Here is a 23,646-nt window from a genome sequence, read left to right on the forward strand (position 1 = left end):
CAACTTTTCTGCCCTATGTTTCAGTCTGCTGGTTTGATTTTAAATTAGAGCTTAATGCCACTGTGTGTTTGCAAAGACATTAGTTTATTTCCTCAACTTTTTGTTTCAGGCGCATATGTTAGGGATGGGCACAGTGAAGACTGGAGGAGAGACAGATGAGCTGTGTTATGCATATAAAAACACATTGAACGATTTAGTAGAAGTACACAGCCTGAGGGGAAAAGTAAAAATGAGTCAGGCAACTGTAATGACTAAATAACTGTGCAGATGATATACATCCACTAATGGCCACTAATTACAGTCGGCTCAACCATTTATCATTTGATATCAAAGAGTCTCTAGCCTACGTTCTTCCTTGCAATACTGGAAGTGGCAAAGAAAAGGAGGCAGCTCGCTCTGTGTTTGGGCCACACACTATATATTATAGAGTTTCAATGGCACTACCTTAATGAGTGCACTCCTGCTGAGACATTTCAGTCCCAACAGAAAGTGGACGGGTCGATTCATCTTCTCAACATTTAGCTCTTTTCTTACTTGAGCACCTGGATTACTTGTGAAGTAGTGCTAGCACATCCCTTTGTATCCTTTCTGAGCCAGAAAGCGCCCCTTTCATCACAGATAGTTAACAACACTTTCTTTCTACTCACTTTTTCCCCCCTCAGTTAAAGCTGCACATCAATGTGAAATCACAGCGCTTGGGAACAAAACAAACACCTCCTTGCTATTTTGGGCCCAGTGGTACAGAAAAGAATATATAAACACAGTCTGAACTTCCTTTGCAAATAATGTTAAGTTTTCTCAAATTTGATTTCCACTCGTTTCATGCTTTAATAACGGAAACTGGATACACCTAAATCATTCATCAAACAAGGCAAAAATGCAGGCCTGCTTACGTATAATGCACAAGAATATGAGTAGAATTGAGCAAATGTCGCAGCGCCTACATCCCATCCTCTGCTCTGCATGCTTTGCCCTGAAGTGATTGAAATGGGTCTATGACATTTTTAATACACATGTAAAGCAGGTTAAACTTTTGCCTGAATTTTGACAACTCTGAAATTTTGAGCATCATTATTGATACACATAGGTAGCAGTGGAAAAAGGAGTGTGTGTGTGTGTGGTGGTGGTGGTGGGGGACAGGAAGAGACAGGAAACAGCTGCAAACCAACAATATCTGAGCAGCTTCAGTTTCTATTTCTGACACACCTGCCTTTTATCTGAATCCTTCTGAAGTGTCTCTCTCTGTAGACTTCAGAAGAACGTGCACAAACACAGACACATACATGTTTAGCTCATGTGCATAATATTTCTGTGTAGGGAAAGCCATATCAGTGGCCACAAATGAGTGTAGATGAATAAAACTACACACACATGCACAGCACCTTCCCATTCATATGCGCAGGCAGTCTTTCACTTTCCACCGCCACCCACTGACTTAATTGTAAGCGCCAAACATATTCGGGGAGGCAATAATGGCAGATATGATTGCAGCGACCTGGTCAGTCAGTGTAGATCAATAGCTTGTTAGCTATAGACAATTACAGCCTTCAGTCACAGTTACTGCCTGCGATCACACACAAGCTGAAACTGAATTAGCTACCTGGCAATATTCAGCTGCATCCAGGCTGAAACTGAATTGTACATTTTATGTAAGCGAGACAAACAGCATGATAGCATGAGGTTATTTTATTGTTTCTGAAAAGAAAAAAAAATCAAGGAACTTGCAGAAACTGTCTTCATTTTGTGCTGATCAAATCAGACATTTTGTGTTTGTATGATTTGGAGCACAGCACAATCAATGGTTGCTCGAACACCCGTTCATGATGTTGACTTTTGATTGAAAAATGGTTCCAATTTGTTTGATGCCCAGTGTGAATTTACGCTGGACATCGTTACTGGACTTGCTAATACCATGTTCAGACTACATCAATATCAACCCCGTTGACAACGGGTTATTGGTCTTCTCGGGGACTGTTTTATCTCGTCATAACACAAGAGACATTTCAGTGTTGAACACCTGGCTTAATGTCTGTCTTTGGTTGAAAAATTGTTACAAAATGAAATGTGCCGACATCGAAGACATTTCATAAGTCTGCACATCACCCCCAACACCCAACCTGTCACAACATACGCGTCCACCCACCCCATCGCCCATCTTCAGTTTGTTTCCATGACCTTTTGCTTAAAAGTGCCACTGCTGGTTCAGACAAGCAATTGCACAATGCAACACATGACACAGAAATTGTAAGAAACAGTCTGATTGGCCCAAATCAGACTGCCATATCAAAAACTGTCTATAGTGCAGTTTGTGGTATCATATTGCACCCAGGTTTGACCGGGGAGACAGTGCTGCTGTTCGTTGGGAATAGGTGAAAAAAGATGCTTCACCTCTGACATGTCTTGTCAGTCCAACAGAAAGACTGATTTATGGGGGTCTTTCATGATGACCATTCGACCCATCTGTTATTGCAGGTGAACGAGTAGGAGAACGCAGCACTGTTTTTTACCAGCTCCCTATCAGCTGTGTGAAAATGGTAAAGAGAAAGAGGATAATTTCCATCCATCCATCCATCTATCCATCCATCTTCTTCCCCTTATTCGGGGCTGAGTTATGGGTGGCAGCAACCTAAACAGGGAAGTCTATACTTCCCTGTCCAGCTTTTCTGTGGCGAAACTAAGAGGTTTTCAAGCCAACCAAGAGATGCAATCTCTCCAACGTGTCCTGGGTCTGCCCTGGAGCCTCCTCCCATAGCGACCAGGAGGGATCCTAGTTAGATGGATAGGAAAGAAGATAATGTGGTCGGTCTAATTAGTTGGAACTGTGAAAGGACAACAGGCAACCAGTATCATACACACTGCTTCTTGCATTCTTCACCAGGCAGTTGCTAGCTAGTGCCTCCAAATGACATAATATATGTTGCCAAAGACAGCAAGCCTGAATAGTTAGAACAGTAGTTTTGTAGGCAAGAAAAGGCAAGATTTTCTAACTCTGTAATGTTATGAAGGAAAAAAATTATATATAGTCAAAGTGTGGCATAAGAGGAGTCTTTTCTTAATAATAACTGTTCAGTCAATTCAGTCAAGTTGAATTGCAAAAACCACCAAGCACGGTACATTTTCTTACTCTTAAATCCCCTAAATTATTGTCTAAAATATACAGAACACTTTCTAAAATAGATGAATCAATATCCCTTCCTATTGCAAAGTGGGAAGCAGATTTGTCAGTCAGCTTAGACCAAAACCTCTGGTCTCAGATATGCTTAAAAACCTTTAAATTGATTAGAAATCCAAGTCTGCAATTAATACAATACAAAATACTACACAGAGTGCACTATACAGGTCATCGGATGTTCCAGATGGGCTTTACATCTTCCAACAACTGCTCACACTGTCAAGGCAATACACCAGATAATTACATCGACGCTCTTTGGTTCTGTCCACCAGTGCAGAAGCCTTGGTGCGGGATATGTGAAGACTTATCAAAGTGTCTCAAATGTAAAATTCCATTTAACAACATTTAATTTGTTGGGCAAATTGGATGATGTCACTACAGAAACTAATACAGTCCACATGGTTTTACTGCCCTATGCATTGCCAAGAAAACGGTCCTCAGCCCTGGCGCAGGGGGCCTCTGGCACATCGGCCTAACTAGGGGGCTCTTCAACTGACAGGGAGTTTGTTCCATCCTTGCAGAAGTCCACTCTGCAGGTGGGGGAGAGTCATAGGAGAGGTGGAGAATAAACTTAACCTGGGTGTCTACTGTCTTGTGCAGTCTGGGAGATAATGGAATGTTAGGTTGTGTTGTACCTCGTCAATCTCTAGCTGTGAGAGCAGTCCCACTGAGGTGTACTCTCAGTGGCAAGGGAACAATAAGAGAACAGCACCACCAAGGCTGGAGACGGAGCAATACTGGAAGAGCATATGGGAGAAGGATGCAACCCATAACGGCAATGCTCAGTGGCTAGTGGATCTGAGGGCAGACCACAGCGACCTCCCTGAACAGGGTCCAGTAACCATCACAGTGGCAGATATCCAAGAAAGGGTCTCCAGTATGAAGAGTTGGACAGCACCAGGGCCCGACATGGTTCACGCCTACTGGCTGAAGAAGCTGACTGCACTCCACGAGCGTCTGGCAGCACAAATGAACCAGCTGCTAGTTAACGAGAGACACCCGGAATGGCTAACTGAAGGCCGGACGGTCCTGATCCCCAAGGACCCCAAGAAGGGACCGGTCCCCTCCAACTACCGACCAATAACCTGCCTCAGTACTACATGGAAGCTCCTGTCAGGCATCATATCGGCTAAGATGAACAGGCACATGGGTCAATACATGAGCGGGACACAGAAAGGAATTGGCAAGAATACCAGAGGTGCAAAACACCAGCTACTGGTAGACAGAACAATCAGCCGAGACTGCAAGACCAGACTGACCAACCTGTGCACTGCCTGGATTGATTACAAGAAGGCCTATGACTCAATGCCCCACAGCTGGATACTGGAATGCCTAGAATTGTACAAGATCAATGGGACCCTAAGAGCCTTCATCAGGAACTCAATGGGGATGTGGCGTACAACACTAGAGGCCAACTCCAAGCCCATAGCACAAGTTACCATCAAGTGCGGGATCTACCAAGGAGATGCTCTGTCCCCACTGCTGTTCTGCATAGGCCTGAACCCCCTCAGTGAGATCATTAACAAGACTGGCTACGGATACCGACTATGGAACGGAGCAGTTGTCAGCCACCTCCTGTACATGGATGACATCAAGCTGTATGCCAAGAGTGAACGAGACATCGATTCACTGATCCACACTACCAGGCTATACAGCAATGACATTGGAATGTCGTTCGGACTGGAGAAGTGTAGTCGGATGGTAACAAAGAGAGGGAAGGTAGTCAGAACTGAGGGGATTGAACTACCAGAAGGCAACATTGCAGACATAGAGGACAGTTACAAGTACCTGGGGATCCCGCAGGCAAATGGGAACCATGAAGAGGCCGCTAGAAAGGCTGCAACCACCAAGTACCTGCAGAGGGTCAGGCAAGTCCTGAGGAGTCAGCTGAATGGTAAGAACAAGATCCGGGCCATCAACACATACGCCCTGCCCGTGATCAGGTACCCTGCTGGGGTAATAGGCTGGCCAAAGGAGGAGATAGAAGCCACTGACATAAAGACAAGAAAGCTCCTGACCATGCATGGAGGGTTTCACCCCAAGTCCAGCACCCTGAGGCTGTACGCTAAGCGGAAGGAAGGGGGCCGGGGACTGGTGAGTGTCAGCACCACAGTCCAGGATGAGACAAGGAACATCCAAGAATACATTGGGAAGATGGCCCCAACTGACCGAGTGCTCAGTGAATACCTCAGGCAGCAGAAACCCAAGAAAGAGGAGGGAGACGAGGAACCATCATGGAAGGACAGGCCCCTGCACGGTATGTACCACCGGCAGATAGAGGAGGTGGCTGATATCCAGAAATCCTACCAGTGGCTGGACAAAGCTGGACTGAAAGACAGCACAGAGGCACTAATCATGGCAGCACAAGAACAAGCTCTGAGTACAAGATCCATAGAGGCTGGGGTCTATCACACCAGGCAAGACCCCAGGTGCAGGCTGTGTAAAGATGCCCCAGAGACAATCCAGCACATAACAGCAGGGTGCAAGATGCTAGCAGGCAAGGCATACATGGAACGCCATAACCAAGTGGCCGGCATAGTGTACAGGAACATCTGTGCCGAGTATAACCTAGAAGTCCCGAGGTCAAAATGGGAGATGCCCCCAAGGGTGGTGGAGAATGACCGAGCTAAGATCCTGTGGGACTTCCAGATACAGACGGACAAAATGGTGGTGGCTAACCAACCGGACATAGTGGTGGTAGACAAACAGAAGAAGACGGCCGTAGTGATCGATGTAGCGGTTCCGAATGACAGCAATATCAGGAAGAAGGAACACGAGAAGCTGGAGAAATACCAAGGGCTCAGAGAAGAGCTCGAGAGGATGTGGAGGGTGAAGGTAACGGTGGTCCCCGTGGTAATCGGAGCACTAGGTGCGGTGACTCCCAAGCTAGGCGAGTGGCTCCAGCAGATCCCGGGAATAACATCGGAGATCTCTGTCCAGAAGAGCGCAGTCCTGGGAACAGCTAAGATACTGCGCAGGACCCTCAAGCTCCCAGGCCTCTGGTAGAGGACCCGAGCTTGAAGGATAAACCGCCCGCAGGGGCGTGCTGGGTGTTTTTTTTTTTTATATATATATATACATACATACACATACACACAGTGTTGGGAAGGTTACTTTTAAAATGTATTCCAATACAGAATACATTCCCCAAAATGTATTCTGTAACGTATTCCGTTACGTTACTCAATGACAGTAACGTATTCTGAATACTTTGGATTACTTAATATATTATCATGCTGTTTACAACAACGTGAATGTACTATTGCTGTGTGATTTATTACTATTACTGAAGGTCCGCGACTCCGAACTGTAGTAAAGGGACCTCTGACTAATACGGCGGGGTCCCTGTCGGCTCGTAGCCGAAAAATAGCTTTACTTTGTTGTGTGGGTCAACTTTTCTTGCGAGAGACAGAGAGAGGCGTTGAAAGACTGCTCCTTCCATCCATCCATCCATTTTCATCCGCTTTGTCCGGGGCCGGGTCGCAGGGGCAGCAGCCTAAGCAAAGAGGCCCAGACCTCCCTCTCCCCAGCCACCTCCTCCAGCTTATCCGGGGGAATACCAAGGCGTTCCCAGGCCAGCCGAGAGATATAATCTCTCCAGCGTGTCCTGGGTCTGCCCCGGGGCCTCCTCCCGGTGGGACATGCCTGGAACACCTCACCCAGGAGGTGCCCAGGGGGCATCCTTGTCAGATGCCCGAACCACCTCAGCTGGCTCCTTTCGATGTGGAGCAGCAGCTGCTCTACTCTGAGCCCCTCCCGGATGGCCGAACTTCTCACCCTATCTCTAAGGGAGAGGCCAGCCACCCTTCGGAGGAAGCTCATTTCTGCCGCTTGTATCCGCGATCTCGTTCTTTCGGTCACTACCCACAGCTCGTGGCCATAGGTGAGGGTAGGGACGTAGATCGACCGGTAAATTGAGAGCTTCGCTTTTACACTCAGCTCCCTCTTCACCACGACGGACCGATGCAGCGTCCGCATTACTGCAGCTGCAGCCCCAATCCGTCTGTCGATCTCCGGCTCCCTTCTCCCATCACTCGCGAACAAGACCCCGAGATACTTGAACTCCTCCACTTGGGGCAGGAACTCATCCCCGACCCGGAGTGGGCACTCCACCCTTTTCCGGCTGAGAACCATGGCCTCAGATTTGGAGGTGCTGATCCTCATTCCCGCTGCTTCACACTCGGCTGCGAACCGCTCCAGTGCGAGCTGGAGGCCCTCACCCGATGAAGCCAACAGAACCACATCATCTGCAAAAATCAGAGATGAGATTCTGAGGCCACCAAAGCGAAAGCCCTCCGCCACTTGGCTGCACCTAGAAATCCTGTCCATAAAAATTATGAACAGAACCGGAGACAAAGGGCAGCCCTGGCGGAGCCCATCACCCACCGGGAACGAGTCCGACTTATTGCCGGCAATGCGAACCAAGCTCTTGCAACGGTTGTATAGGGATCGAATGGCCCGTAGCAATGGGCCAGACACCCCATACTCCCGCAACACCTCCCACAGGACACCCCGAGGGACACGGTCGAATGCCTTCTCCAAGTCCACAAAACACATGTAGACTGGTTGGGCAAACTCCCATGCACCCTCAAGTATCCTGGAGAGGATAAAGAGCTGGTCCAGTGTTCCGCGACCAGGACGAAAACCGCATTGTTCCTCCTGTATCCGAGGTTCGACTAACGGACGAACTCTCCTTTCCAGCACCCTGGCATAGACTTTCCCAGGGAGGCTGAGGAGTGTGATCCCCCTGTAGTTGGAACACACCCTCCGGTCCCCTTTCTTGAAGATGGGGACCACCACCCCGGTCTGCCAGTCCACAGGTACTGCCCCTGAGCTCCACGCAACATTGCAGAGGCGTGTCAACCAGGACAGCCCTACAACGTCCAGAGCCTTCAGGAACTCGGGGCGGACCTCATCAACACCAGGGGCTCTGCCACCAAGGAGTTGTTTAACTGCCTCAGTGACCTCGCCCCCGGAAATTGGCGGGTCATTCCCCTCATCCCCAGACTCTGCTTCCTCCTCGGAAGACGTGTCAGTGGGATTAAGGAGGTCCTCGAAGTATTCCTTCCACCGCCTGACAATTTTCTCAGTCGACGTCAGTAGCGCTCCGCCAGCACTATACACAGTGCAGGTAGAGCACCGCTTTCCCCTCCTGAGACGTCTGACGGTTTGCTAGAATCTCTTCGAGGCAGCCCGAAAGTCTTTTTCCATGGCCTCTCCGAACTCCTCCCACACCCGAGTTTTTGCTTCAGCCACTGCCCGAGCCGCATTCCGCTTGGCCTGTCGATACCTGTCGGCTGCCTCCGGAGTCCCACAGGCTAACCAAGCCCGATAGGACTCCTTCTTCTGCTCCGCGGCTGCTGGGCGAGCCCTCATCTGGGACTCTCCTCAGCTCTTACTGGAACAGTGGCGCGGCTGCCCCTCTGTTGGTCTTCCATGGTCTCTTGTGTTCTGGGGGCCTCTGGATGTCTGGAGTTTTGATCTCCTCCATACCCGCTTCACACCCTGGAGGACGGGGCTGTGGCCCCCCCACACTCCCTAGCAGATCATTACATGGAGAAACCTTTGGAATGCAAGCATGCTGATCCACACAGGTATGCACACATGGGTATTCACAGACGCGGACTAAAGCTTTCTTGGCTGCTACCTCAAAGCACACTGTGCGCTGTCTATCTTGCGTGCTGCACAATATCGTTTATTATTTAGTAAATATTGATATCTATGACTAGCTAGTTTATTGTGATGGTGCTTTGTTTTCTCTATTATTATGTTGCTCTTTGTTGTTTGCTGTCTCCTCTGTTTGTTTTTTTTGCTTGTTTTTTTTTTTCTCCATACAGGTGACCCAGGAGTTCTTTTTTTTTTCTCTCTCTTCCCCCCCCTTCTCACCGTCTCTTCTCCCCTTTGGTTTTCTTTCTTTCTCTCCCCCTCTTTCTCTCATTCATTCCCCCTGTCCTATTTATTAAAAAAAAAAAAAAAAAAAAAAAATGACAAAGGATGAACTGAAGCTCTGCCATCACGTAATGTCGCATACTGCTGTTTCTGATGTCATTTAATAAAAAAAAAAAAAAAAAGGACTCCTTCTTCAGCCTGGTGGCTCCCTTCACCTCTGGTGTCCACCATTTGGTTCGGGGATTACCACCACGGCAGGCACCAACCACCTTGCGGCCGCAGCTCAATGCAGCAGCTTCAGCAATGGAGACGCTGAACATGGTCCATTCGGACTCAATGTCGCCAGTCTCCCTCGGAATGCTGTTGAAGCTCTGCCGGAGGTGTGCTTTGAAGATCTCGCGGACTGGGGCCTCTGCTAGACGTTCCCAGCACACCCTCACTACGCGTTTAGGTGCACCAGGTCTGTCCAGCGTCTTCCCCCGCCACCTGATCCAACTCACCACCAGGTGGTGATCAGTTGACAGCTCAGCCCCTCTCTTTACCCGAGTGTCCAGAACTCCTTATTAAACTTATTGTTTTCGGAGGAAAACACGAACACGGTGTACAGTCGAGTCTTAATAGCTTACTTACAACTGGGCTCGTCAGGCACTCTTCTTGGCTGAAGTGGTTATTATTATATTTACATGTTTCCAGCTCCCGTTTTTCCTCGATGACAACTCGTACCTTTCCACTCCCCTTTTTCTCCCTCCTCGCTCACAGACACATAACGTGTATGGCAGTCCATTCTCCCTGCAGCACGGACTACACTGCCCATGATGCTACATTCTTTAGAGCTATGCTTGTAGCATTCTGCCTGTTAGCTTAGCACAACAACAACAACAACGAAAAGGTGCTCTCTCAGCCAGGAAACACACAGTCGCAGAGAGAGAGAGAGTCGCCCTGTAACCATGGCAACCGTAACGCTGCCGCCTGGAACAACAGAACGTAGCTGTCAAACAAAACCCAAACAGTCCTGACCCGCGACAATATGAAACAGGAAAGTACCTTAGTGTAATCCATTTATTTCAACAAAGTAACTGTAATCTGAATACCACCTTTAAACGGTAACTGTAACGGAATACAGTTACTCATATTTTGTATTTTAAATACGTAACGGCGGTACATGTATTCCGTTACGCCCCAACACTGTGTGTGTATGTATGTATGTATGTATGTATATATATATATATATATATATATATATATATATATATATATATACATATATATATATATATATATATATATATATATATATATATATATATATATGTATATGTATATACATATATATACATATACATATATATATATGTATATGTATATATATGTATATGTATATATATGTATGTATATGTGTGTATATATATATGTATATGTGTGTATATATATATATATATGTGTATATGTGTGTATATATATATGTATATATATACTATGCTGTCCTCGCCCTGAGTCTCTTAGTTTCACCAGCTAGACAGCGAGATAACGATGCTCCAATAACCAGACTTATTTTCCTTTTTGCGCTGATTTATTGAAGAATGGCCTCTGACCATTGCTTTCTCTTTGACCATCGTAAAACTGAAAGTACAAAATACTGTATTAGCTAACTAACATTGTAAACTAGCTTGTTACCCTCTTACTGCAAGCTAACAAGATAAAACTTTCAAATGTACAAATTATCGTACCATTTTTACACAAAACAAAAGAATAATTATTTTATCGACACTCATACTTACAGACATATCTTGTCCAAGGCAACAACATTTTAAGGTCCGTATCAGCTTAGAACGATAACATTACGGTATCACTTTCCGCCATCTTTTATTTCTTCTTCACGTTCTCATTTTTTTCCTTTCCCAAAGTAACCGAACCCAAAGCAGCCACTAGAGGGAGCTCTAGGGCAGCTTACAACTATAATATCCGATTTAAGTTATAAAAGGCAGAACATATATATATATATATATATATATATATATATATATATATATGTATGTATGTATAATATTCTGTAACTCGTAACTTCTGTCGGTGCTGTGCTTTTTTGGAAACCGAATTTCCCAGAGGAACCCACCCGAGGGATTAATAAAGTTTTATCTTATCTTATCTTATCTTATCTTTTCCTCCCCATCCCCGGCTGCCTCCCTCTTCCCGCTCCAACACACCCACCCACACGAGTAGGGCCTAGGGGTGCGGGTGTGTCACCAGGGTGCAGGGGAGGCATTCCCCCCCTCTGTCCCCTTCTGGCCACCTGTGCCTCAATTTTATTCCACAACTTAGACATCCACATTACTCACACTCTCATAACACATACATATAGGGTCTTGAGGGTGGGCATGTTAACGGCGTCCAGTGGACGGTCTGTGTATTTAACCCCACCTCTGGCGCTGGTGCCCACCTCTCAATTTTAAATCCATGTAGACATTGAGGGTTCTGGGGAGGGGCCGTGCTAACACCCGCTGCTCTCTGGCAGCAGCACCATGCTCTCCCGTGTTTTAAATGCACCTTAGAACAACACGCAGCAACACTACACATTCATTCATTCATTCATTTCATTCATTCATTTATTTGTTCATTTTCGGGCACAACAAATACCTATATTGAACATAAAATGCACAAAACAAAAAACAAAAATTGCCTGAAAAAGGAGTGGGACGAAGAAAACTTATTAAATCCCACCCCATATACTCACTCATCAACAAAAAAAACAATAAACTTCCCGCAGCTACGCCCATCATTGCATACCCATCAACACATGGGCGAGAGGAGGGAGGTTTGGGGTCCTCACACACCCCTGTTCTCTGCTGGCCATCGGGGCGGGGGGGCTGGAGGGAGGTGTTGGCCGTCCAATTGGGATCTGGGATATGGGGCCTCCCTGCTGCTGCGGATCCTGGGGCGGTCTGCTTGCCTCCACCCCAGGTGAAAGGGTAACGTCTCCTGAGTCTAGGTGCAGTTTCCCCCTCTAGGCGCGAGGGTGCCTGGACCCGGGGTATAGAGTTTGTTGTCCATGTATGTCTATCCCTACATTGGGTGAGTGCTGAGTGTTTGTATATGTGTGCATGAGGGTGGGAATGCTTGTTTGTGTCTGTGTGTGCCTGTTTGTCTGTGTCTATATGTCAGGTCGGGTCTAACACTCCACCTCTCTGGGAACTCCCAGGCCCTCCAAAGGCCTATCTCCCCTCACCACACTTCCTGCCGGTAACTGATGCCCTCAGGGGTCGGTGCGTTGGTGGTTCTTGGTGTCCGGGGCTAGGCGCTCAGGTATGTACCAGCTCACTCCTGGTGATTACTTGGCAGGGCCTGGTGCCTGTTGCTCGGTCAGGCCTCTTCGGGGGCAAGGGGGGCCCTCGGGCCTACGGCCTCTGGGCCTGCGGCTCGGTTCACTGTGGCACAGCTGGCTGCTGGCAGAGCCGGCGGGCACGCCACTGCAGCCCCCTCTGGCTTCTGCTCCATGGCTACCGGGTGACCCCTCATCTGGGTCTCTTCTCGGCTCTTCCCAGGAGGGTGGCACGGATGTCCCTCCGGTTGTCCTCCTTGGGCTCTCGCATTCTGGGGCCTCTGGATGTCTGGAGGCTGGATCTCCTCCATGCCTGCTTCATGCCCTGGGGGACAGGGCTATGGCTCTCTACATCCTCTAGCAGACCATTACATGGGGAAACCTTTTGAATACAAGCACGCTGATCCACACAGGTGTGCACACAGGTGTTTACTGTTCATAGACATAAACTACACCTCTATTGGCTGCTATTTCCAAGCACATTGTGCGCTGTCGGTCCTGCTTGCTACACAACAACATTGAATATTTAATATTTACTGCTGTTTACACATAGCTAGATTAACGTGATTGTGTTGTGTTTAGTATGTTGCTCTGTGTTTTTTTTTTTTGCTTGTTTTCTCTTCTTTTTCTCTCAGCAGGTGATCCAGGAGATTTTTTTTTCTTCTTTCTCTTTTTAATTGCCCTTTCTCACTGTCCCTCTTCTATTCTGTTTTTCTTTTCCTTCATCTTTCTTTCTCCCTTTCCTATCCCTCAGTCATGTCTGTCCCGTCTGTAACAACTGAAAATAAAATAAAATAAATAATAACAACAAAGGTTGATCAAATGGACCAATATGGCAAGGCCATGATGATCCATTTGGCAAAGTAAATCCATTGGGTATCTTTGTTGGTCTTCAGACAACAGTTCTGACGGGTAAAGAACCAAATGGGACAGGCAAAATAAAAAAATAATAATAATAAAAAAAAATAATAATAATAACTTTTATATATATTCTTAAAGCAAAATATTATATAGTAAAGCTTTCGGTTTAGTCAATTTACTTCCCTGCGCTCACCTACTGTCACGAACTCTGAGTAGTGACCGAAAGAATGAGATCGCAGATACAAGTGAGCTTTCTCCAAAGGGTGTCTCTTCCTTTGAGATGGGGTGAGGGGTTCAGCCATTCAGGAAAGGCTCAGAGCAGCTCCACTACTCAACCACATTGAAAGGAGACAGCTGAGGTGGTTCGGCCATCTAACGGGATGGCTCTTGAGTCCCTCCTGGGTGAAGGTGTTCTGGGCATATACCACCAGGAAGAGGCCCCAGGGTAGATCCAGGACACACTGGAGAAATCTCTCAGTGGGCCTGGTGTTCAAGTGGGTGAACTGGAGGAGGTGGTTGGTGAGAGGGAGGCATGGGCTTCTCTGCCTATGCAGAGAAGCAGAAAAAAGACTGCACAGAAGAAGAGAATGGATGAACATTAATATCATTAAAACAAAACAAAAGATATGCCCCCTTTCTTCTGTAGCTTGTTGGTGGTCGTTGTTGTTATTTGTGATTTCACTATGCATGTATCTCTCTTTTCTGTTTTTTTTCCTTTCACCCTGCAATAGATGTCTGTCCATCCATGAGCCTGTTTCTGCTGTGAGTTCTTTATCCCCACTGTCTCCAAGTGCTTACTAATAGAGATCATCAGATTACTGGGACTGTCTTTCTGTAGTGTATTTACTTTGCAATATATAGACTGTTGTGTTGAACTGGTGTCACATAAATCAAACTAATGCACTGTAGTTTTTAGCAGAAGGAAGTGATGCATCAGTTAAGAGGTATTTTCAGTCCCATTTGGTGATCTGCTGAGTATTAATGACAGCAGGGTGATATTTGTTGGAGTCAAAATAAAACTTGAATCTGTCTTAAATGAAGATTTTAATTTGTTGGCCCTTTGTATTTTTAGAATGCGCCTCAGACCCAAGTTTAATTGAGTTCCTTGAATCATCCTGGCTTCCAAACTTTAAATGTGAGTGGCTGAAGAGCCCTCGCAGCATACAAAGCCTTCCACTCCAGCCCTCTTTGTCCTCGATTCCACAGACGCAAACACTGACACATACACCAATGCATCTTTGCACAGTACATGAGGATCACCCAGATCTCACACAGTGATCACACTCTGAATCCAAAAGGAAAGTGACACAATAGGGACACATAAGCATCTCATCTTCATCTAAGGGGAACTGCTTCTTATCGCTTAAGGTGAGGCTCAACACTTGCTCTGCTTGGAGGATATGTGGGTAGCTTTTCCCTTCTCAAGTGGACCAGTCACCCACTTTATATGAAGATTAGACTCGCTGCTCACTTCACAAGACTGGATGTGACAGGAGGAAAACAAACAGAGACACTAAGTTAACAACCCTGTTATACTGTAGTCTCTTGGATTTTTTGGATTTTCACTGTGTTGAAACCTTTTTATCCATTCTAAAGTAAAATATCTCAAAGGTCTTTGAATTTCAGAGAATTTATAGAAAATAGATTAGTTAAAATCTGAAGCATAAGGGACAAAAGCTTGATTAGTCAAAGCCTGACTGAAAGCACTGAGCATTTCACATAGTTTTAGGATTATAATACACACACACAAACACACATGTTGGGTATTCATATCTTATGGGGACCTCTAATTGAAGTAATCCTTTCCCTTGCCCCTAACCATGAAAAATGAATGCCTAACCCTTACCCTAAACCTAACCAAAACCTACACGAAAATCAAAGTTTGAGTCTCAAAATTGCCTTCAAACTTGTGGGGACCAGGATTTTGGTCCCCATAAGGGCTGTTGGTCCTTATGTATAGTAAATTTTAAATGTCTGGTCCCCACAAAGATATAAATACACACTCAACTACACACAGACATACAAACACACACACACACAAACTCCTTTCTGATGTGAATTTTGAGGCTATTTGTATTTATTTAATTCAACATAATAAAACTTAAGATCTAATTAGGGCAAAGGTATTGTTACATTTTTATGTTTCATTGTATTTGACTATTTTTTGTCATACCATATAATAATAAAATATTGTTCTACGTGCCTTTGTATGGTCTTTACTGTACCCATAGTGTATCAATTTAAAAAGCTGTTTTCTGTCAATGAAAAAAATAAACAGAATAACGTTATTAATAACTTTGTGCTGTGCTTCAATTGGCATACTGCTGTACAAAGTAACCAGGTGGTGAATTTCTTTGCACTTCTCTCTGTCAGTGCTGATAATGCCAATGTTAGTTAGCTAATAGTAGCAGATTTTCTTTCAGGCGAGGAAAATTGTTGTCTTCACTGTCGAAGAATTTAGTATTATGCAGATTTTCTGTGCTGAAGAAGTGAACCTTGCTTTGAGACACAAATGTTCAACTTAGAAATTAGCAGCCAATTAATAGTAAAATTTCACATTTTCTTAAAACAACAGTATGTGCTCTGGTTCCACAGCCAGCGGCTTATAAACAAGCACAACTACAGACGAGAAGAGGCAAACAGAAATACAGTGTTTTTATATGTGTGTGTGTGTGTGTGTGTGTGTGTGTGTGTGTGTGTGTGTGTGTGTGTGAGGATGACTTTGATTTAGTCAAAATCAAGGTGTGTCTTAGAAATGAGCCTCACAGTGCTGACTTCAGTGGCTTCTATCCGTGTGAATTTACTTTCTTTGCTGTGTGTGTGTGTGTTTTCTCAGAGATTCATTGCAGCGGATCTCAACAGAACCCACTCTCTTTTACAATGACTTAAATGTCCCAGATCTGTCTTTGACTCAGCGTCATCTCCAAGTATGTTTGTAAGTGTGTTGTCTGTGCACGTTTTCCCATGCACACACACACACACGCACACACAAACACACACATGCACACGTGCTTCCACTGCTTCACATAATCCTGCTAAGAAATTAACATTTCATGGACGACACTGAGGTTTGTCAACTGGATCTCATCAAAATTTCATCCCTAATTATGGAAGCAGAGCCGTAGGGTGATCCCCCACATGCCCACCCCCTCTTCCCGCAAGGTGAACTACCAGGCTGAACCGATCCGAGCAAGCTGCTGGTGAACGCGCGAGAGAGGGAGGAAAATAATTGTTGATGACATCTGGGAATCATTTCAAGCATTCCGAGAAAGACAAATAAACATTATTAATGATTGGAAGATACAGTGTTTCCCACCAGAGCCTGAAAATTCATGAGCAAGGCTTTTTAGTATAAACCTGAGGGTGAAGAGTGTAGCATCTGACTGAGGCTTAATAAGATGAAGTTTTAAAAAAAATTCTCAGAATTATGATGTTTACTAAGAATTCACTCTTAAAGTCAGGACCAAATCCTGGCATAGGTAAGTGATTCACCAAGTATCTTAGCCCTTAAAAGAGCTCCTAAGGTGATAAAGTGTTCAGAGTGGGGAAGATGACATTTAGAGGATTAAGAGTTTTTTGAGCAGGGAAAAAATGGCAGAAAGACAAAGTTTAGAGGAACTGGAATACGGCAAAAAGGTGAAGGAAGCCGAATATATGAAATTCATATAATCTGGTTCATCTTTTGAAAGGTGCTTCTGTGATAACAAAAAATTGCAGATTTTCATGGAAATGCATCACTGTCTCTTACATTTTGATTAGAGTGAAGATTTAGGGGTTGGCTCCCTGGGGTTTTCTGGTTTTTGGGAATTTGGGAATTATTGCTCCAAAGTGTACCCTGCATTACTCTCCTTTTTATTTACAGTGTTTCTGTGATTTACTTAATCAGTGTTGAAAATATTAGTTAAGACCACAAACCCAACAGTAATGTGTTCACTGAAGTCATAAATGAAGCAAAACTTTCTCTTTGGCTGCAAAATAATTCAAATTGTATAGAAGTCTAAGGAGTCGCCCTCTGCTGGACATTGGACATAAAGCAGGGTTTATTTGATTTTAACATTGTCTTTGGTTTTTTATTGCATGGCTAGATCTATATTTTATTGCACAGTTTACGCATGAAATTTATGCAAAAATAACTGCCAGTAGCTGTCGAGTTGCAGTCAAATGGTGCAAACATCTTTCCGGATACTTCACAAGTTGGACTTCAGTTGTCGTACAGCACAAGTGTACCAATAAATGTAGCTCAACAGAGACACACTGACTATTTGTTCACTTTGAAATCACTACCATTTCAATAAGTAATCCATTCTTAGGTCTCATCCCAGCGAGACCTGCATTTGCACACCCCCCCTCCCGTGTTGACTGTGGATATGTCCTTGAGTTCTGCTTAAGCAGGACTTTGTATGCAGCTTCTGAAAACTTTTTGAATGGCTGTTGGTACAAAATGTCTTTCATCCTAATGTAGGCTGAACTAATAGAAAAATACAGAATATTTCAGACAAAAATTACCTCTGTATAGGAAGCTTGTCAAAAATGCTTGCATTTTATTTCAACATTTAAGTGAAGTGGAAGTGGAAAATATCACAGTGAGCTGCGGGAAGCAAAACAAAATTAGAGTAGAGCAGCTCCCAAATGGCCTACACATATCAGATTGTATTGCTGATTGTAAATGCAAACTCTGAATCAAGGGAAAAGAAACACAAGGAGAATGTTACCAAATGTCGAGCGTAAATTGGAATATGAGAGAAATAAAAATAAGGTCACAGCAGAAACAGTTGGAGTAATGTCTGCCTTCACATTCAGAATAGTGCCACTAATATAGTAAAGGCAGTCAGTCTAATGACATTGAGCCACTGTGCTAAACCCCGGTGAAAATCGCCTCACTGGAAACCACCACACCTCTGACTCCTCTACCACATGTCCATAAAGACAGGCTGCCTTGATTTCTCCAAATGACTTCTAAAATGCTGCAGCAACAGAAGCCGGGATTGCACGTTCATCACAGAAAAGCCTTCCAGCCAGCAGCCCACCAATGAGAGGACTCCGGGGAACAAACCGGTAACCATTTGATTAGAGACCTCACTGAAGAGGAATGTTCTCCTCCAAGGAGCTCAGGGCTTTGATTGCACCACAGCAGCGAGAACATGGGTGCAATCAAGGGAGGATTTGGACTCGTGTTCCTGTCATCACCCTCGCTCTCTCACACACACACAGCACAAACTGGGCATGGCCTGCCAGCTGTGGGTAACTCATTCTATTACATGTGTGAAAGCGATAAATGTCTTTGTGGTTTGGGAGTGACAGCCAGATAAGCTAGCACGGTGTGCTCGTATTTACATTCTTAGTTTTTTGATTTATTTAATGACCTTTTGATTCAAACTGAAGTGGTTAAAGCCAACCGGTGTGCTACGTTTTGCTAAATGCTACTGTCACTGCTACTATGCTAACAATGCTAATGCCAACATGCTGGTGTTAAGCAAGATTTTTTTTGTTTGTTAACCTTCCTGCCTTCTTGGGACCTTTTTGTGCCACTGCTATGTGTTAAATGGCTGCCATTTCCACTGTGTTCAGTGGAATATAACCAAACTTGCCACAGGATAGTTTTTACCTGTCAATGTTAATATTCCAGTGTGAATTCCTTAAATCAGCCTAAAATGGCTGAGCAGCAGAAATCCCCACACCCATCACCCTGGGGACCATTTTCTGCCCATTGACTTCCATTATAAACGCTATTTTTCAACCCCAAATTATCATCATATGATTTTATTTTTTCTTCTTTTCTTGGATGTCAATGAAGACTCAGGGCCTTGAAGTTTTAATTTTTAAATTGCAAAAAAAATGCAAAAAAAATAATGGCAGGTCAAAATGTATGTTGGTGCCAATCTTTGGTCCATCTAAAGGCCTACTTATAATGACAATCACATATTACTTCAACTGGTTTTTTGTGGAAATATTTAGTTTCGTTTTTTGGTTTTTGGGGCTTATAACACAGGGCGCTCATGTAATAACACTGGGATTTGAAGGGTTAAAACAACGAAAATATAATTAAAACTTTACATGAATATTTCAGGGAGAAGTAGTTTTACAAGGTTGGCTAATTTAAAGTGGAATAAAATATGGATATATGGTCTTTTTATGGCGTGGCTGAGAATGGTCCCTAGGGTGATGGGTGTGAGTTTTTTAAAGGATGGCAGGAGGGTTAAGCATAAAAAAGGCACCAAACTCAAAAGATCAACGGATGAGCCAGTGTTATGTCTACACATAGCAGACAATTTAGCAAAGGACCAATTTCTTACTTGCAGCCTGTCGCAAAAACACACTATTTGTTTCCATTGCTTTACTCGCATCTACAAACAAAAAAAAAACCTAAACCCTCCAAAAAGACACTTAACTGAAAAACTGGCATATCTGGGCTTGGTGTACAATGTTTCCTTAAAAAAATGAGGAAGCTGGACAAGTAGGCTTAAAAACCTATCTACAGCATACATTTGAACAGTAGCTGAAAGTCACATTCTTAAAAAAAGCTAGAAAAACATTCAGCAAAGATCTGACACAGGACTTGAGAGCCAGTGATGTTGCCTTGTCAAAACTGATGGAATTACAAACATGAAAAGCACTGTAAGATTTTGATATACCAAGAAATATGATCTGGAAAGTATCTGGGTGGAAATATTTCACCATGACAATGATCCCAAACACACTGACAATGCAATAAAAGCATACCTGAATAGTAGAAACACAATGGAACAATAGTGATCATGGATTGGCCTCCCCAAAGCCCAGGCCTCAACAGTACTGATAGAGAGGGAAACAAAAGGCAAAACATCCAAAGAAGAGCTTTGAATGTCCTTCGAGAAGCCTGGAGAACTACTCCTGAAGAGAGTTCAGCCTGTATGATTCTAACAAGATTAAAAGTCAATATTTAGTTTGACTGCCATTATTGTTTAAACAAACTCTTTTTGCCTTTTATGTTGTGTTTCCATGCATGTTTGCCCACATTTCTCTGCAGCTATTTCCCATGCTCTTAACAAAATATAGAGAAATGATGGGTGGCTTAATAATTTTGCACAGCACTGTACGTCTTTGTAAATTTGGCTTATGTAGAGCCAACATAAGAACATGGTCCTATTTGCATTTTGAATTAAACTGCATTTAAGTGAATTAGCTTTGCAGATAATTTGCCAGAAACCCAAGAAGTGGACACATTTTATTTCCTCTCCATTTACTGTTAATTTATTGATAGAAACACAAATAACCATTAGTCATGTAAATGATGTAAATACTGAAAAATTCAGATGCCCCTGTAGTTTTTATCTCCCACTAGATAAATAAAGTTCTCAACACTTAAAAAGGACTTTATCCCTAATTCTTGCAGAGATCTCAGCAAACCCAAATCCACCAAATCTGTCCCAGCGTAACTGAAGAAACCTAATTTTAAAATGATTGAGAGAGAGGGGAAGGGGATGTCATCTCACCACCCTCACAGCAGCACTACTAGTTTCAGCACCATGGACAGCTCAGGCACAGAGCCATTCCCTGGACAGCATCACCAAAGTTTCTCCTCCAACCAAAAAAGCCTCCAACTCCTCTCCACCACTTCTGATCCTTACCTCCGATGTCTGGGCGTAGAGTCTTGTCGTACTCCTTGAGCAAATTGTTCAGAATGAGCGTTGCGTCCTCCTGGTGCGACCTGGGCACCAGCATTTGATTGACAGTGGTGTCCTGATGATCCTCATCGTCGTCGCCATATTCCCGTAAATCAGAGCTGTTTGTGTGTGTGAGAAAGAGAAGGGGTGGAGGAGGGGGCGAGGAGAAAAGGAGAGGAGGGGAACGAGAGGTCTTAATCATGTTTAAAACAGAAACACATTGTCATGAAAAAAGAGGGAAAAAAAGAACATGTTTGATTCATGGTGACTTGGAGCCTGCTGTAAATGACAGTGAGACCCCCAGACTGTGGATTTGGGCGCAGCAGTAAATGGTGCTGTCATTTATCCCCCCCCCCCCCCCCCCCTTTTCTTTCTGTTGGAGTGCGTGTGTGTGAGGGAACCCCTTAGGAAAAAAAGAAAAGAAAAAGAACCATGCATTACCACACAGGCTCTTTCACACATGTATGGGATTTCATTCACAGCAGTCGAACTTTTGAAGCTTTAACGCTGCTCTCAGCTGTTGATCGTAGAGAGGGAGAGAGAGAGAGAAAAGGTGCAAATGACACTCACCGAGCACCTCCAGCGAACAAAAGTGTGAGGAGGGTGACCACAAACTTGATTGTCATTTTCCCACGCGCGGATCACCTCTGATCGCAGGAACCGGTGGACTGCTGCTGCTGCTGCCGCTGCTGCTGTTGCGTTGCTGCCGCGATCAAGTGCCAGCGCAGTGAAAAGGTGTGGAACCATCAATCCCAGCTCTCAACTTCCTCATCCGCCCACGCACTTTTTTCTCCTGCGCGTCATGTGCACCGAACAGCCACCACCACCTCCAACACCACCACCAACAACAACAGCACCAGCACTACCACAGCAGCGGATCGCGAGCTCTCTCCCGCCCCCGACCTCCCTCCACCACACTTCCTCCTGGTCCTCTTCGCTCCTTCGTGGGGAGGGTTTCCTCCGGGAAAGGCACCCGACGATAAATCAGTGAGATCCAGCCCAACACAAGCGGTGGTAGCCGAAACAAGAGGAGGATGGTGTGTGCGTGTGTGTGTGGGAGGGGAAGGGAGGCGGGGGTAAGGGGCGGATGGGGTGTGTGTGTGTGTGGGGGGGGGGGGGGGGGGGTGCTGGGAGTCTAGTTGACGGGATCCAGCGACGGTGCCTCCCTCCACCTTCTCCCTGTGTGGGCACCAGAGTGGCAGGGTGGCGCTTTCTGCTGCTGGTGGAGGTGGTGAACCTTAGGAGATGAGCATCTTGCGTGACTCATACACTACCTGGATCACAACTGCACACGGAAACACCCCCCTCTTTTGTTGCTCTGACTCTGGCATGATGATGATGATGATGGTGATTATTATTATCATTATTACCATCAGATGTTTTTATTATCATTATTATCAATATTATCTTGTTTTAGTTAATTAGTCTTAAAAGAAGAACCGGAACTTCTCAAAACTCAGTTACTTCCTTTCATTCAAAGAAAAAGTCTCAGAAATAAGCATCAATTCATAAGTAAACAGCATAATATGTAGTTTGACTCAGTGCGAACTGATATCTGCAGTTTGCCTGATGATGATGATCGCCCTTGGAAGTCATGTTCAGACTTTACACGTCCGTTTACGTGCCACAGAGTCACCGCGAGCTCTCCTCCTCACAGTATTTTTTTCTGAATAGGCCCACAGCTCAGCAGGGCAGCCCTGCGTTCAGCTTACAAACCTGCCAGACTTTTTTCCTTTCTGAACTAGTGAGTGCCACTCGAGAGGCTTCGCTGCCCCCTGGCGGCGAGAAAGAGAAAGTCTTTCCCGCAGTGTTGCAGCCGAAAAGAAATAACCTGCTGACCAAGCGTGGACCAGCAGGAGTGATTCATTAATAATTCTCATGAAATGAATTAAGAAGCATGTACATGTAGTTATTTTTGCCTATCCACACTAGTGACAGTATTAGGAGACCTGCAGGAATAATTGATTGATAATGATGACATAATTAATTGAAAATCGTGTTGCCATAGTTATTTTACCAACTCACAGAAGTAACAGTGTTGTCAGCAAAACACACTTTAAGAATAAAAAAAATAAATGTGCAAGTTCTGTCCTCTTTGTTACTTTGTGTGATAAGACTGTTTGCCCAATCTTAATTTGAAAAGTGAATGGACTGACATGGTTTCTCCTTTTATGAGTGATGAAATTACATGATGTTCTTGTCATTGCAATCGTTTAGATATTCAGAAGAATTAGCAGCTTGTGATTATCTTTGTGGATAAAAGTATGATGTGTACAGTGAAAGTCCTAGGTTTTGTTCATCAAATATTAAACTGATTCAGTGTAAATGACCATTTATAAGGAACTGAATCATTCCTTAAGTAGTAAAGTGTGTGGTGAGTGCATTTTGTCAGTAGGCTCACTCCTCTACGTTCTAGCAGGCTCACAAAACAGTTATCCATTATAATCAGTGATGAGCAGATTTGTCGACATCTATGTGTGACAAAGGTCATGTAATGTGTTTGCTAATATTGCAAGGCATGCTTTCAAATGTAACTTTGCAATGTGTGTATATTTGAAAAGTGTGCATTTTATCCCAAACCAGGACCTTTTTGTTTGTACACATACCAAAAGGACTTTTAGTTCCAACACTCAAAATATTTTATGCCCAATATGCTGACTTATTTAACTACATGTACATGTATATTTTCGATGTAATTTTGAAATATCAGAAGAATATAAAATTCAGTGGATTCTGGTCAAATGAAATGTACTTGATCAGTTTAT

At 44.4% G+C, this 23,646-nt stretch overlaps 1 protein-coding gene across 2 annotated transcripts in view; it reads right to left on the bottom strand.

The window, feature by feature from the left end:
* The window catches only part of LOC146547732 (gamma-aminobutyric acid receptor subunit gamma-3-like), a 182,646-nt gene extending 160,968 nt beyond the window's left edge, over window positions 1-21,678 (bottom strand). The window contains exons 1-2 of one of the 2 annotated variants that reach the window (XM_085264491.1): window positions 21,452-21,678; window positions 20,846-21,000 (exon numbers count right to left, since the gene is read on the bottom strand). In XM_085264491.1, the coding sequence (XP_085120617.1) occupies window positions 20,846-21,000; window positions 21,452-21,507 (211 nt within the window). In that variant the 5' untranslated portion in view covers window positions 21,508-21,678. The remainder of the gene's footprint in view (window positions 1-20,845; window positions 21,001-21,451) is intronic. The other variant, XM_085264490.1, reaches the window with a different exon arrangement.
* Window positions 21,679-23,646: the final 1,968 nt, after the last annotated feature.

The sequence above is a fragment of the Mchenga conophoros genome, linkage group LG23 (assembly GCF_057382185.1).
Source record: "Mchenga conophoros isolate Kocher_MC1m ecotype Shallow Benthic linkage group LG23, M_conophoros_male_GT1.1, whole genome shotgun sequence".
NCBI classification, from domain to species: Eukaryota; Metazoa; Chordata; class Actinopteri; order Cichliformes; family Cichlidae; genus Mchenga; species Mchenga conophoros.